This window comes from Hyperolius riggenbachi, chromosome 3 (genome assembly GCF_040937935.1).
Source record: "Hyperolius riggenbachi isolate aHypRig1 chromosome 3, aHypRig1.pri, whole genome shotgun sequence".
NCBI classification, from domain to species: domain Eukaryota; kingdom Metazoa; phylum Chordata; class Amphibia; order Anura; family Hyperoliidae; genus Hyperolius; species Hyperolius riggenbachi.
In genome coordinates, this window is record NC_090648.1 from 229,809,481 (window position 1) to 229,823,814 (window position 14,334).

Consider the following 14,334-nt stretch of genomic DNA (forward strand, 5'->3'; position numbering starts at 1 on the left):
AGCCGATTAAACAAGAAAAAAAAAATCTGATCTAACACAACCTTAATTTATCCACAAACTCTAAGGGATATATATATATATATATATATATATATATATATATATATATATATATATATATATATATATATATATATATATATATATATATATATAATAATTGCTGGGTATGGATCTGTGCCAAGAGAACAAAGGTGGCGATTAAAGGAGAACTGTAGTGGGAGGTATATGGAGGCTGCCATATTGATTTCCTTTTAAGCAATACCAGTTGCCTGACAGCCCTGCTGAGCTATCTGCCTGCAGTAGTGTGAATCACACCAGAAACAAGCTTGTTCAGGGCCTAGGGCTAAAAGTTTTAGAGGCAGAGGATCAGCAGGATAGCCAGGCAACTGGGATTGCTTAAAAGGAAATAAATATGGCACCCTCCATATACCTCTCAGTACAGTTCTCCTTTAAAAGAAAAAAAAAGTTATAAATGAGTTTACAAAAAAAACCACTTCCATTGTCTGCACACTAACTAGACAGATTTGTACACTTCCTGTCTTGTACTTGCTACAATAGGGAAATTCTGTAATCTATAGTAATTTCCAAGCCGCCCCTTTGTCTGTCTGTCCCGGACACAACCCCTCCTGCTCTGCCCCGCTGTGATTGGCTGCCACAATCGGATGCGGCACTGATTGGATGACACATGCAGCAGGATAGTGGTCACGCATTTGGATGGATAGGCGTGCACATGTTGTAGGATAGCGTTTTCACACAACCCCCAGAGAGTTGGTGTGCGCATACCTGTGCTACCAGCTAGTGAGAAATAAACATCAAAACAAATCTAGCAACAGTTGTAAGACAACAATTGTATAATAATGTAACTGTAACATAAAACATTTAAACCAACCTAATACTTAGTGGTTTGCAAAAGTATTCGGCCCCCTTGAAGTTTACCACATTTTGTCATATTACTGCCACAAACATGAATCAATTTTATTGGAATTCCACATGAAAGACCAATATAAAGTGGTATACACGTGAGAAGTGGAACGAAAATCATACATGATTCCAAACATTTTTTACAAATCACTAACTGCAAAGTGGGGTGTGCATAATTATTCAGCCCCCTTTGGTCTGAGTGCAGTCAGTTGCCCATAGACATTGCCTGATGGGTGCTAATGACCAAATAGAGTGCACCTGTGTGTAATCTAATCTCAGTACAAATACAGCTGCTCTGTGACGGCCTCAGAGGTTGTCTAAGAGAATATTGGGAGCAACAACACCATGAAGTCCAAAGAACACACCAGACAGGTCAGGGATAACGTTGTTGAGAAATTTAGCGCAGGCTTAGGCTACAAAAAGATTTCCAAAGCCTTGAACATCCCACGGGGCACTATTCAAGCGATCACTCAGAAATGGAAGGAGTATGGCACAACTGTAAACCTACCAAGACAAGGCCGTCCACCTAAACTCACAGGCCGAAGAAGGAGATCGCTGATCAGAATTGCACCCAATATTCTCTTAGACAACCTCTGAGGCTGTCACAGAGCAGCTGTATTTGTACTGACATTAGATTACACACAGGTGCACTCTATTTGGTCATTAGCACCCATCAGGCAATGTCTATGGGCAACTGACTGCACTCAGACCAAAGGGGGCTGAATAATTACACACACCGCACTTTGCATTTTTTTTTTATGTTTGGAATCATGTATGATTTTTGTTCCACTTCTCACGTGTGCACCACTTTCACGTGGAGTTTCAATAAAATTGATTCATGTTTGTGGCAGTAATATGACAAAATGTGGAAAACTTCAAGGGGGCCGAATACTTTTGCAAACCACTGTAACCTGACCTTTGTCATTAAAGCCCTACTAAAGTTAAAAATAAAGTAAAAGAACAGCACTGCCTTGCAACTTTTAATACCATGTATTATTTATAAATGTATATAGTGCTGGCATCTTCACACTACTTTAAGGAGTCCATAGTCATATCACTAACCGCTCCTCATGGATTATCATCCCTACCATAGTCTAAGAAAAGTTTTAGGGGCAACCAATTAATATCACTATGGTTGGAGGATGTGGGAGGGAAACCAGAGAGCCACGAAGGAACCTATGCAAACATGGGGAGGATCCTGGTATCCTAGTGCTGCCATGAGTGAGTTATCCATTACATAACCATGCCCTTGTTATGGTTTTCAATATGCCACTGTAAATAGCAGTGTAACAGTTCAAACAGTTGTGGTGTTGTCTACATGGTGGCGAATCAGAGGCCTCAAATATTGTATACATGGAAAACAGAAGTGGGGTCAGGGGGATAAAAAAAGATAAAGGGCAGTGCTGAACTAGTCAACATTATCCCAGCATGTTTTTTTTTCTTATTTTTTTCCACTTTAAACCTTAATGAACACAGACACAGTACCTGATATTAACTTGACCTTCGCACAAACCTTATACGTTAAGAAGGTTAACCCCCTAGATTACCATACTGATCTCCTCAATGGCATCAGTTTCAAAGCCAACCATGCAGTATCATGTTTATCTATAATGATACCTGTGCCTTTTATGTGTTTGATCATTCATAGTTTGGGTCTTTAATTTTGAATACCTTTTCCATCTGTTCTACATGGCCATCTATAGTTTATAAAGCAGGGCTAAATAAACTAATCTCAGATCATGTTCCCTCTTGGTATTTTGCTGGAAAATCGGAATCATCTCCTCTACAAGTTTGTGTAATCAGTAGCTTTGTTGGGTTTAGTAGCAGCGCTGCAGTCAGGGAATGTGTTGGCTTAAACATTCCACTGAGCCTCGCAAGCTTCGTGCCTGACACAATAACCTCTTCTCAAAAGACGTTCAGATTTCTGGCATCACAGCAATTTGCTGTTAACCCCACAATGAGTTATATTTAGTGTATATGATGCACAGAGGGAGACAAAGTGTTTGTTGCTGTGGTTGCAGTTATGACATTTTGGTACTTTTCTAAATGTAGGCCTTCTTGCGATAGCTGTTATTTTCTGAAATATATGCCTTCATGAATTTATACAATCACACTTGTTTTTTGTCTTTTTATTTCTATTCCAACAGATTGCAGAGTATTTTAATGCTCAGGAGTCTGCAAAGGCTAGTCGGGTAAGTATATGACTCCTGCTAGTTACAGAAATGCTTGTGTTGTCCAATGATGCTAATCTATGTAAATCTGAAAAGGACCAAAAAAAAAAAAGGATTCAGTAAGTGAAGAGTAAGTGATTTTTGGAGAAGAAAATACCTTTTTGAGGATAGTTAATCAACTGGATGTTTATAGGATTCTATGATGTTGACGGGGTAGAGCCTCTGTGAGTTACTGCTGCCTGTGTCCGGTGCGGGCCATATTATAGATATTAAACATGCAGTAAGCTTTTGGAGACATTTCTGTGGGGGAAGGGTTATGCACTGTCAACTTTAGACATGTGTGCCCATAAGCAATTCACTTTTTCTTCCGAGTTTTTGCCTAGGAGATAATTATTCACCTTGTATTTAAAATCATTTTTCAGCACTTTTTTTTACTGGTGGTTTAAAAGGCATTTTATTGACAATTTGTGAAAATATCACTTGGGAGAAAAAGGGAATTGTGTATGGGCCGTGGTCTTTATAATCTTGTACTACCCACTGTGTGGCGTTGACAGTGGTGGATTTTCTGGAAAGATACTCCTCATACTCCATGGAGATGCAGCTGTTCACACAGGTGTCTGTGGAGTTTCTGCTCTTAAATATTTTTTTGTGATTGTTTTTATCTCCAGAGGTGCAAAGCTTCTATTATTTGACGCTTTTGTCTTCCCACGTCTACCTCCTTATGGCTTGATGGGACGAAAGCCATGTCTTTAGAGAGAATCATTTTTTTATCAATATTTGGTACAGTTGGCTGTTTCGTTAATGCTTCACTTTTAATCTGGATTAGGCCCATAAAGAAAGATGATGTTTGTTGGCTTTATTTGAATGATTATAATTTATCATGTTTTTGTTTTTGTTTTACTATGAGCAGAAAGTCCACTGCAATACATACCTCAGCTGTCACATTAAAATGTGTTGTGAACGGGGCTGTGGAGTCTTAGTCGAGGAGTCGGAGTAATTTTTGGGTAACTGGAGTCCTAGTTGGGAAAAAATGTACCGACTCAGACTCCGACTCCTAATGAATTTAAAAGATAATAGTCATCATAAATTATTTATATATGTATCTATATATATATGTGTGTGTATATATATATATATATATATATATATATATATATGTGTGTGTGTATATATATATATATATATATATATATATATATATACATATATATATATACATGTATATGTATGTATATATATATATATATATATATATATATATATATATATATATATATATATATATATATATATATATATACATACATACATACATATATATATATATATATATATACATACATACATACATACATACATACATATACACACACACACACACACACACACACACGTATATTTACATACATATATATATATATATATACAGGATCTTCTCAAAAAATTAGCATATTGTGATAAAGTTCATTGTTTTCTGTAATGTACTGATAAACATTAGACTTTCATATATTTTAGATTCATTACATACAACTGAAGTAGTTCAAGCCTTTTATTGTTTTAATATTGATGATTTTGGCATACCGCTCATGAAAACCCAAATTTCCTATCTCAAAAAATTGGCATATTTCATCCGACCAATAAAAGAAAAGTGTTTTTAAAACAAAAAAAAGTCAACCTTCAAATAATTATGTTCAGTTATGCACTCAATACTTGGTCGGGAATCCTTTTGCAGAAATGACTGCTTCAATGCGGCGTGGCATGGAGGCAATCAGCCTGTGGCACTGCTCAGGTGTTATGGAGGCCCAGGATGCTTCGATAGCGGCCTTAAGCTCATCCAGAGTGTTGGGTCTAGCGTCTCTCAACTTTCTCTTCACAATATCCCACAGATTCTCTATGGGGTTCAGGTCAGGAGAGTTGGCAGGCCAATTGAGCACGGTAATACCATGGTCAGTAAACCATTTACCAGTGGTTTTGGCACTGTGAGCAGGTGCCAGGTCGTGCTGAAAAATGAAATCTTCATCTCCATAAAGCTTTTCAGCAGATGGAAGCATGAACCCACTTTTGAACCAGAAACAGCGGCAGAAGCGCCTGACCTGGGCTACAGAGAAGCAGCACTGTTGCTCAGTGGTCCAAAGTACTTTTTACGGATGAAAGCAACTTTTACATGTCATTCGGAAATCAAGGTGCCAGAGTCTGGAGGAAGACTGGGGAGAGGAAAATGCCAAAATGCCTGAAGTCCAGTGTCAAGTACCCGCAGTCAGTGATGGTCTGGGGTGCCATGTCAGCTGCTGGTGTTGGTCCACTGTGTTTTATCAAGGGCAGGGTCAATGCAGCTAGCGATCAGGAAATTTTGGAGCACTTCATGCTTCCATCTGCTGAAAAGCTTTGTGGAGATGAAGATTTCATTTTTCAGCACGACCTGGCACCTGCTCACAGTGCCAAAACCACTGGTAAATGGTTTACTGACCATGGTATTACTGTGCTCAATTGGCCTGCCAACTCTCCTGACCTGAACCCCATAGAGAATCTGTGGGATATTGTGAAGAGAAAGTTGAGACGCAAGACCCAACACTCTGGATGAGCTTAAGGCCGCTATCAAAGCATCCTGGGCCTCCATAACACCTGAGCAGTGCCACAGGCTGGTTGCCTCCATGCAACGCCGCATTGAAGCAGTCATTTCTGCAAAAGGATTCCCGACCAAGTATTGAGTGCATAACTGAACATAATTATTTGAAGGTTGACTTTTTTTGTTTTAAAAACACTTTTCTTTTATTGGTCGGATGAAATATGCTAATTTTTTGAGATAGGAAATTTGGGTTTTCATGAGCTGTATGCCAAAATCATCAATATTAAAACAATAAAAGGCTTGAACTACTTCAGTTGTGTGTATTTGAATCTAAAATATATGAAAGTCTAATGTTTATCAGTACATTACAGAAAATAATGAACTTTATCACAATATACTAATTTTTTGAGAAGATCCTGTATATGTATATATATATATATATATATATATATATATATATATATACACACACACATACATATATACACATATATATATATATATATATATATATACATATATACACATATTTACACAATAGCTGTGCTTAGTCCACAAAAATGAAATAAACCACTCAAAAAGAGTTACTTGTGCTGCTTCAATAAAGCAGTCCCCGTATTTGTAGAGTCAGATATACATATCTGATTGTGACTTTACAGTGTATATGATGTGTACACAGGAATATTTTTTTGTATATACTAAATATATGTAGCGGTGTCACTAATAGAGATGGTCAATGAGATGGAAATAATTCTGCATTGATGCTAGTTTATGCAAATGTATGCACTCCCTTTGCTCATGAAATCAAATAATTTGATATGTTAAAGTTTGGTTGGTGACTACGAATTAAAGGGTACCTAAGACAGATGAAAAGAAAGTTTATACATATCTGGGGCTTATTCCAGCCCCCTTCAGGCTAATCAGTCCCTCGCTATCCTCCGCCACCTGGGTCTTCTGCTATGAGTCCCGGTAATTCAGCCAGTCAGCGCAGTCCAGCCGCATGCCGCTCCCACAGCCTGGAGCATTCTGCACCTGCGCAATAGTGCTGCGCAGGTGTAGTATGCTCCCGGTGGCGGAGTGTGTGCATGCGCACTACACCCGACTGGCTCAAGTACCTGGACCCATAGCAGAAGATCCAGGTGGCGGAGGAGGACAGCGAGGGACTGATTAGCCTGAAGGGGGCTGGAAGAAGCCCCATGTGTGTATAAAACTTTAATTTCATCTTTCTCAACTTTACTTTGTTGCACAGTAGTACTATACTCTACATATGCTCTCTCCACAGAGCTCCAGGGAATCCACTGAGAATGTTGTGCACATTGAACACAGAGGTGTTGTCTATCACTCCCAAACCTTGTTCAGATTGTGCATGAAAAATGTGTAATAGAGCAAGAATCCCCTCATTCCCCCGCAGAGTACCTGCACATCACTCCTACATGTACCCACAGTTACATTGCCTAGGGCCTGATAGATGTTCTTCGTTCCTGTCTGTACCTTCTAAGTACTCTTACCAAGGACTAGTTTTAGTCTATGATTAAAAGTATTAGAGGCAGAAGATCAGCCGGCTAGCCAGGTAACTGGTATTGTTTAAAAGGGAATAAATATGGCAGCCTCCATATCCCTCCCACTTCAATCGCCTTTTAAAATTCCTATGCGTTGGCAGTTAAGAGATGCATTTCATGTTATATACTTTCAATCAACAAATTGTAATATGCAAATTAGAGGAGTCAGAATCAGTGGACTCCTAACCTGAGGAGTCTGAGTCAGAGTTTGTGGATTTTTGTACCGACTCCACAGCCCTGGTTGTGAAGGAAAAGAGACTCCTGTCTATAACTAATTGGAAGGGATGTGATGGTAACAGTATTGCAAGAGCCAATAGCAGTCACCCCCATCCCTTATTATTTAGAAAGTGCCAGTGGGCAAATGTATTCAGGCCAAAAGTAAATACTGTACTCAGAGCCTGATGTTTCAGACCAGTTTTTTGTTTTTTAGTTAAAATAGAAATTAAAGCTAATGCATCTTTGTAGTGGTCCCATATGTGTACAATCATCATTCCCTGAGACAGGCAAGACCCATACCTCTAGGAACATGAATTGTGCTCCGGACTGAAGTAAGAGATAGGAATGCCCTAAGGCTAGGACATTATGGACTAAAGTCTACCAGTGGATTTACACAGTGTTGGGCTTTTTCATATACTAGGACCCTGTTGATGTACTACTAGGCGGGAAAATCTCAGGCCTTTTAAAGGCTTAGAAGACCAAAAGTTTTAGATCTTCACTGCAGTGAAATTCACCATTGCAGGCTGGAGACAGCCTTCTTTGCTGGGCCAGTACCTACTCTTTGAAAAAATAAAGGCCATAATGGAATATAAATTAGATCTTTTTCAATTAATTCCATCCATGCAGGCGGATGGGGCTGGAGGAAGCCCCAGGTATGTTTAAAATGTTTTTCCTTTTTCAGCTCTGGTTCACTTTAATTAAATGTAATTGCCTCTACATATTACATGACTGATGCAATGTGTGGACATTATTTTTTTTTAGGCCTACATGTTATTGGGGATAGTAGTACGCTATATATGATCAGGGCCAGCCTTAACTTTGTCTATCGGGAAGTTGAGTGAGGCCACATTTTGCATCATACGTGTCTAAAGAAATATGTGATGTCCCCAAATCTTGTGCTAGCTGTGGTAAAATGTTATAAATGCATAAATCGCTGGATATGTTAAACTGTTGATGTAATTTTTTTTTCACTTATATACCACGTTTGTCTCCAAGTGGTTCTTCCTTAAGACCTACTTCAGCAAAGGCCAAAACATTATGCGGATTGTTCTTTACATGATTCCTTGGATAAAACTGTGAAATAACTTTTGGCATATCCCCAATTCAGTAATTGTGTATTGAGGCTTGGCTCACATGCAAGCAGGTGCTCTATGACACACCGCCACTCTTTATTTGCCGTGGCTGATCCTTTCTATTTAGTGATCACAGCACAATTAATTTTTCCGTTTGCATAACCTGTACTGTTCTATGAAAAAGATGGCACGTCAACCGAGTGCGCCCGTATCCTTGACCAGTACCACATCCACCAGAAGAAGAGACATGGTTAAAAAAAAAAAAAGTTGATATAGTTCTGTCCCCTCTTCCCCTACACATTTCAAGAGCTCTATCTCCACAGCAAGGAAGTGTAGTTCCTATACAGAGAAACTACATTGTCCCTGCCTTCTTTTTCAAGATCGCTCACACCAGCACTGGGGATGTTTAATACTGTGTGTTTTACATATGGTTACTTACCAGTGGTGTGTGAATATGAGCATTTTGCCATAATTTACTTGAAAATTTAACATTTTAGCACAAATAAGAAAAGTTTGTGTGCAGGAGAAAACACTCTTCCTTTTTTCCCCCCATTTTTTATACTTCACTATTAAAAATTTGTATTTAAAGGGACACCGAGCAGTACAGACACTATGGAAAGATGCATATCATTTTAAAGCTCTCTTCCTCCTCTTTCCAATGATATATAAACCGCCGCCCTACGCCTTTTAGTTTTCGCTATTTTCGCGATTGAAATTGCATCAGCCACGATTTCGATCGCAAAAATAGAGAAAACTAAAAGGCGTAGGGCCGCGGTTTAGGTGTCGCCAGAAAGAGGAGAAAGAGAGCTTTAAAATGATATCCATCTTTCCATAGTTACATTGTATTACACAGGGCGACTTTTTCTCAAAGTCAGCAGCTCCATTCAGCAGAAAGTCGCCCTGTGTAATACAATGTAACTATGGAAAAATGGATATCATTTTAAAGCTCTCTTTCTCCTCTTTCTAGCGACACCTAAATCGTCGCCCTACGCCCTTTAGTTTTCTCTATTTTAACGATCGAAATCGCGGCCGCTGCAATTTCATTCGTGAAAATAGCAAAAACTGAAAGGCGTAGGGTGGCGGTTTATATATCATTGGAAAGAGGAGAACGAGAGCTTTAAAATGATATGCATCTTTCCATAGTTTCTGCACTGCTCGGTGTCCCTTTAAATTGAAATAAAATGATACAGCTAAAAACCCATGCAAGGGCAAAGACATGTACCATCACGAAAAAAAAATAAACAGGAATTTGAAAGCTATTACATGAATATGTATAAGCATATATAAATTTGTCATTAAAAAAAATTCGGACTTATCAGCAAAGAAAAAAAATGTAAAAAAATGAACTATATATAACTGCAATTGTGTATTAACCATTAATATGCTAGGTCAAAGAAAAGGATCACTTTTATCAACCCTTTTGAACAAAAAATAATAATATCCAACTTCTATATCTAAGAAGATATGAGGAGAAAAAAGTAAGAGTAGTTGGAAAAGTAGAATTAAAAGCAAAGAAACAAGTAGAGCTGTAGACTCATAATGGTAGAATAATTATTTAAATAATGAAACTCAAGTAATAACAACCAAGTGAGAATATATTTCTTAATATGATCCTGTGATAAGAGAACTGATTCATCAAGATCAGCAATAGTCAGCAGAGTCAATCCTTCAGAGCTATTCTTTTATTGAATATGTCTCGGCAGCCTTCCAATGTAGAGGAACTAAGGCCCTTGGAGCGTTTATTATATGTACCAAAATGGATTTCTTAGAAGACAAAGTAATGGTATTGTAATAAAAATTGAGCAGGAGAGAAGGGCAATTTGATGGTGGAATTTTTTTCTGTAAGTTGATCAACCTGCCTCCAAAAAGGGTTGAATGAGCCAGTATAATTAAAAGATATGGAGGATAGAGCTATCATTGGAATCACATCTCCAACACATTTCTGGGATCGGAGGAAATTTCCTATTTAAGACATGAGAGGAGTCCTATACCAGCATGAGAGGATTTTGTACCCCAATTCTTGGGTGCTGACACTCATGGATCCCTTATGGTTCAAAGTGAATTTTTTTTCACCATTGTTCATTTTCCCCAAACGCATTGAAGTTCATGAACAGTAGAAAACACATTTTTGGCTCAGATGAGTATATTTGTGAAACTTCATGGGTGTGTGCATGCAAATACACATTTTTTCCCCAAATGCATTGAATTCAATAAGCATAAGAAAAAACATTTTCAAGAAAGTTCATACAGTATATTCATGAAAATTCCATGATTGATAACTTTGAGTAAGGCGAAAAATGCAAATCCATGCGAAAATAACTAGCAAATATACCGTATATACTCGCATAGAAGCCGAATTTTTCAGCACAAAAAATGTGCTGAAAAGTCCACCCCTCGGCTTCTATGCGAGTCAGCTGCCTGTGCCTCCACTATGTCAGTCCTTCCCATGCCTGTAGCAGCGTTAGCACAGCAATAAACAGACTGATGTTCCCCGGAGCGTGCATTGCAGAGAGCAGGAATCCTTTTGATGTAACTTTTACTCTGTTTTTACTCAGCTCCCTCTCTCCCGACATGCTGAAGCTTCGAAATGTACAGTTGCTTCTTGTATTCTCAATGCTGCATCCTCAGTTATGTGCTGATACATGTGTTTATGTGATAGGCAGCCACACGCTGTTATGCACGGATCTGTGTACTGCCGTGGCTGCAGCTCGATATCATGAAGCTCTGATAGTGATCTGCAGCCACAGCAGCATACATGTCCGGGCATAATCACAGCGTGTGGCCGCTTGTCACATAAACACATTTATCAGCATATAATGGCACAGCATTGCCACGGAGGATGCAGCATGAGAATACAAGAAGCAACTACATTTCCCGGCTTCAGCGTGTGGGGAGGGAGCAGAGTAAAGACAGTGTAAGTTACAAGCAAATGCCGGGCTTCAAGAAACTACATCTCCCTACATGCTTTGCTGTCTTCAGCACATGCCCAGTAGATGGCAGCAGTCAGGAAGTAAGCTCTGAAGTGCACATGGAGATCAGACGTGCAGAGGAGATGGAAGCAAAATATTCATTTCAGACATGGACTGTGTCATAAGGAACAGTTATATTCCCTGCCTACAGCTTTGCAGATCCTGTAGGAAGTACTTTAGTGCCCTGGTGAGTCCAGCTTCACCTTACTGATTTGTCCTTTGTTTGTCTAGTGAGAATCATCATCTGCCATCATGGGGAAATGCACCCCAGTTAGCAACATTTGAGATTCTAGACTCCAGGGTGTGGAAGATTTGTCGTGGGAAATGTCCTGGTTGTCAGCAGGATTTGTGTCAAGAGGCTGGGAGCTAAGCAGATGTGCAATTAGCAGAGACATGGATGCACATATGGCTATGGGGAGGTCGGCTGCTTCATACTGGGGGCCTCTTTGGCTTTGGGGAGGTGGGGATGTCTCATACTGGGAGCACATCTGACTTTTTTTTACTGGGTATTGGGATGCCTCATATTGGGGGCACATCTGGTTATTAATCCTAAGGCTATACTGTGGGGGGGGGGGGGGCTTATATGCGAGTCAATCACTTTTTCCTTGTTTATGGGGGCAAAGTGGGTACCTCGGCTTATATGCGAGTCGGCTTATATGCGAGTATATACGGTACTAAAATGATTCATTGCAAATTGGATATAATTAACAACCTAAATCCCCTTGAACAGATTTGTGTGCGCAAGACATTACGTTTTTTTTTTCATGCAGGTCGGTAAGGTGTATGAGCATCTATCCTGCAGCAGTTTTTTTGGAAGGCATGGCTGTGAATTGTGATAGATATGGTGGTAATAGTTCCTAAAAGTAAGCAATCACTGCTTGGAGTATATGTTTTATTGTCTGAAAACAGCATGTGCAAAGGGGTGTAGGTAATGCTTAGAAATATTATTTATCACCACGCAGTGGCAGGAGGGTAGTCTCACTTAATAGTTCTCTTGTTTGTGTGTTGAAATAGCAATCATTATATTCATCGGTACTTAATGTATGCATTTCATTTATTTTCTTTTCCTTTTAAGTTGAACCTATGGCGTTATGGGGATTTCCGTGCTGACGATGCGGACGAATTTGGATACAGTCGCTAGAAAGATGCCATTCCAAAGATCATGGAAACCCACCCTGTTCCCTGCTGCCATACAGATTACAGCTGCCTCCTTTCTATCTCATGTTTCACCCCAAATCTTGTCATCCCCTCTAATAAGAGAGATGATCCATCCAAATAACACCATATGTATTGGTGGGAGCTAGCAGGGTTAATCCTGGACAAACATTTACATCAAACAAGTTTTCTGAGAATCATGCAAAGCCAGTTTGTGCATCAACTGCTAATCTTTTCATTTTTTTTTTCAAAGGAAAATGCATATATGTGGGCTGACACTAGTTTTGTACTTTCCCCTGTAATTCAGTCCTGCATCTTGAAATGATGTCCTAACGGTTGATTGTCATGTTTATATCTGTCCTCTACCAATAGTATTTTCTCACCTTTATCCATCGTCCAGGGTCATATGTTTTGTCTTGTGTATTTAATGGCTCAATAAAGTACAGCGTTATCAATTCTTAGTGTTATTGGTTTGTACTGTTAACAATGTTTCTAATGTCAAGGTTCCATTTAACGGAACCTGGCACACAGGTGAGCAGGATTCGGTCATGAATCATGTGGCATAATAACAGTAATTATTTGTTGATTAAAAAAAAAAATACGATTAATGCATTAGCATTAGAAAAAATATTCAGCAGTTTGAACAGCCATAGAATGCAGATCTGACCCAAAGCAATCATGCTGTGATGCATCAAATTAACTCAATTAAAGCTTTTTATAAAAACATTATACCCAACTAACTTGTATAATTTTACCTTCTCTAACACACATTATGGAAATAAGTATATTATTAAAGAACATTTTTTTTTGCTTTTTTGCCTTATGAAGTTTAGTACCTAAAATACATGTTTTTATATATACTATGAATGAGCATTTCATATTTGTCAGAGTTCCACAACACATCTTAGAACATAGATCCTATTTATAAAAAAGCAGAACTATTGAGTGCTTCACCTGCATGCATTTGTCTTTTTAGTTTCAAAAGTTTTTATTGGACATTTTTTTAAGGCAGGGTAAAGCAAGGTAAAACCCCAAACTATCAACATATAACCCAAACAGGTGATTCATCTAGGTAGTAAGTCATAGATAAATATAAAACACTCCGCCTAACTCTTAGGGGTAGTCAGGAATATTACTGAAGTTAATTTAAACAAAAGACAACAAAAAGAAAAAAATGCTGCTATAACCAAGCATCCCTGCATCAATATCAACACATTGACTCTGCCTTTGCCTTATATTGGCAGGTAGAGGGTACATACTTGAACTATAATCATGTTTGGTGCTATATTTTCCAGTCTATGTACAGCGTCCAGGCGCTTAGAAATGATTCTTGAGTGGCATATACCTCTAGTTAATATATTTTCTTATATTAAGATCTTTTAAGTATGCATATGTCATTTTAATTTAAATTATAAAGTCGAGAAACTTAAAATGTTAGAAGGATGCTGAACCTAATATTGAGTTGTGCTCTTTTGGTGTAGTTCATGTAGTTCATTGCCTTTGCCATTAATGTTAGGGGTGAGGAGGTATCTTATTCTAGGGTTTTTCTGTGTAGACAAATGCTATGGTTTTAGCTTATTTTTAGACCCTAATTTGGTAGCTACTTTTTTGGTACTTATGATGGAAGGATTGCAAATTTATGTTCTTGGGTCAAATAACCAGTTTCATTCGTTATGAGAGGTAAGGCTTCCATGAAGTCTG

The 14,334-nt window shown here is 38.5% G+C and overlaps 1 protein-coding gene across 1 annotated transcript in view; it reads left to right on the forward strand.

Annotated features, from left to right (window-relative positions):
• SND1 (staphylococcal nuclease and tudor domain containing 1) overlaps positions 1-13,088 on the forward strand; it is a 977,252-nt gene extending 964,164 nt beyond the window's left edge. The window contains exons 23-24 of the mRNA XM_068275928.1: positions 3,072-3,116; positions 12,554-13,088. Of these exons, the coding sequence (XP_068132029.1) occupies positions 3,072-3,116; positions 12,554-12,619 (111 nt within the window). The 3' untranslated portion in view covers positions 12,620-13,088. The remainder of the gene's footprint in view (positions 1-3,071; positions 3,117-12,553) is intronic.
• Positions 13,089-14,334: the final 1,246 nt, after the last annotated feature.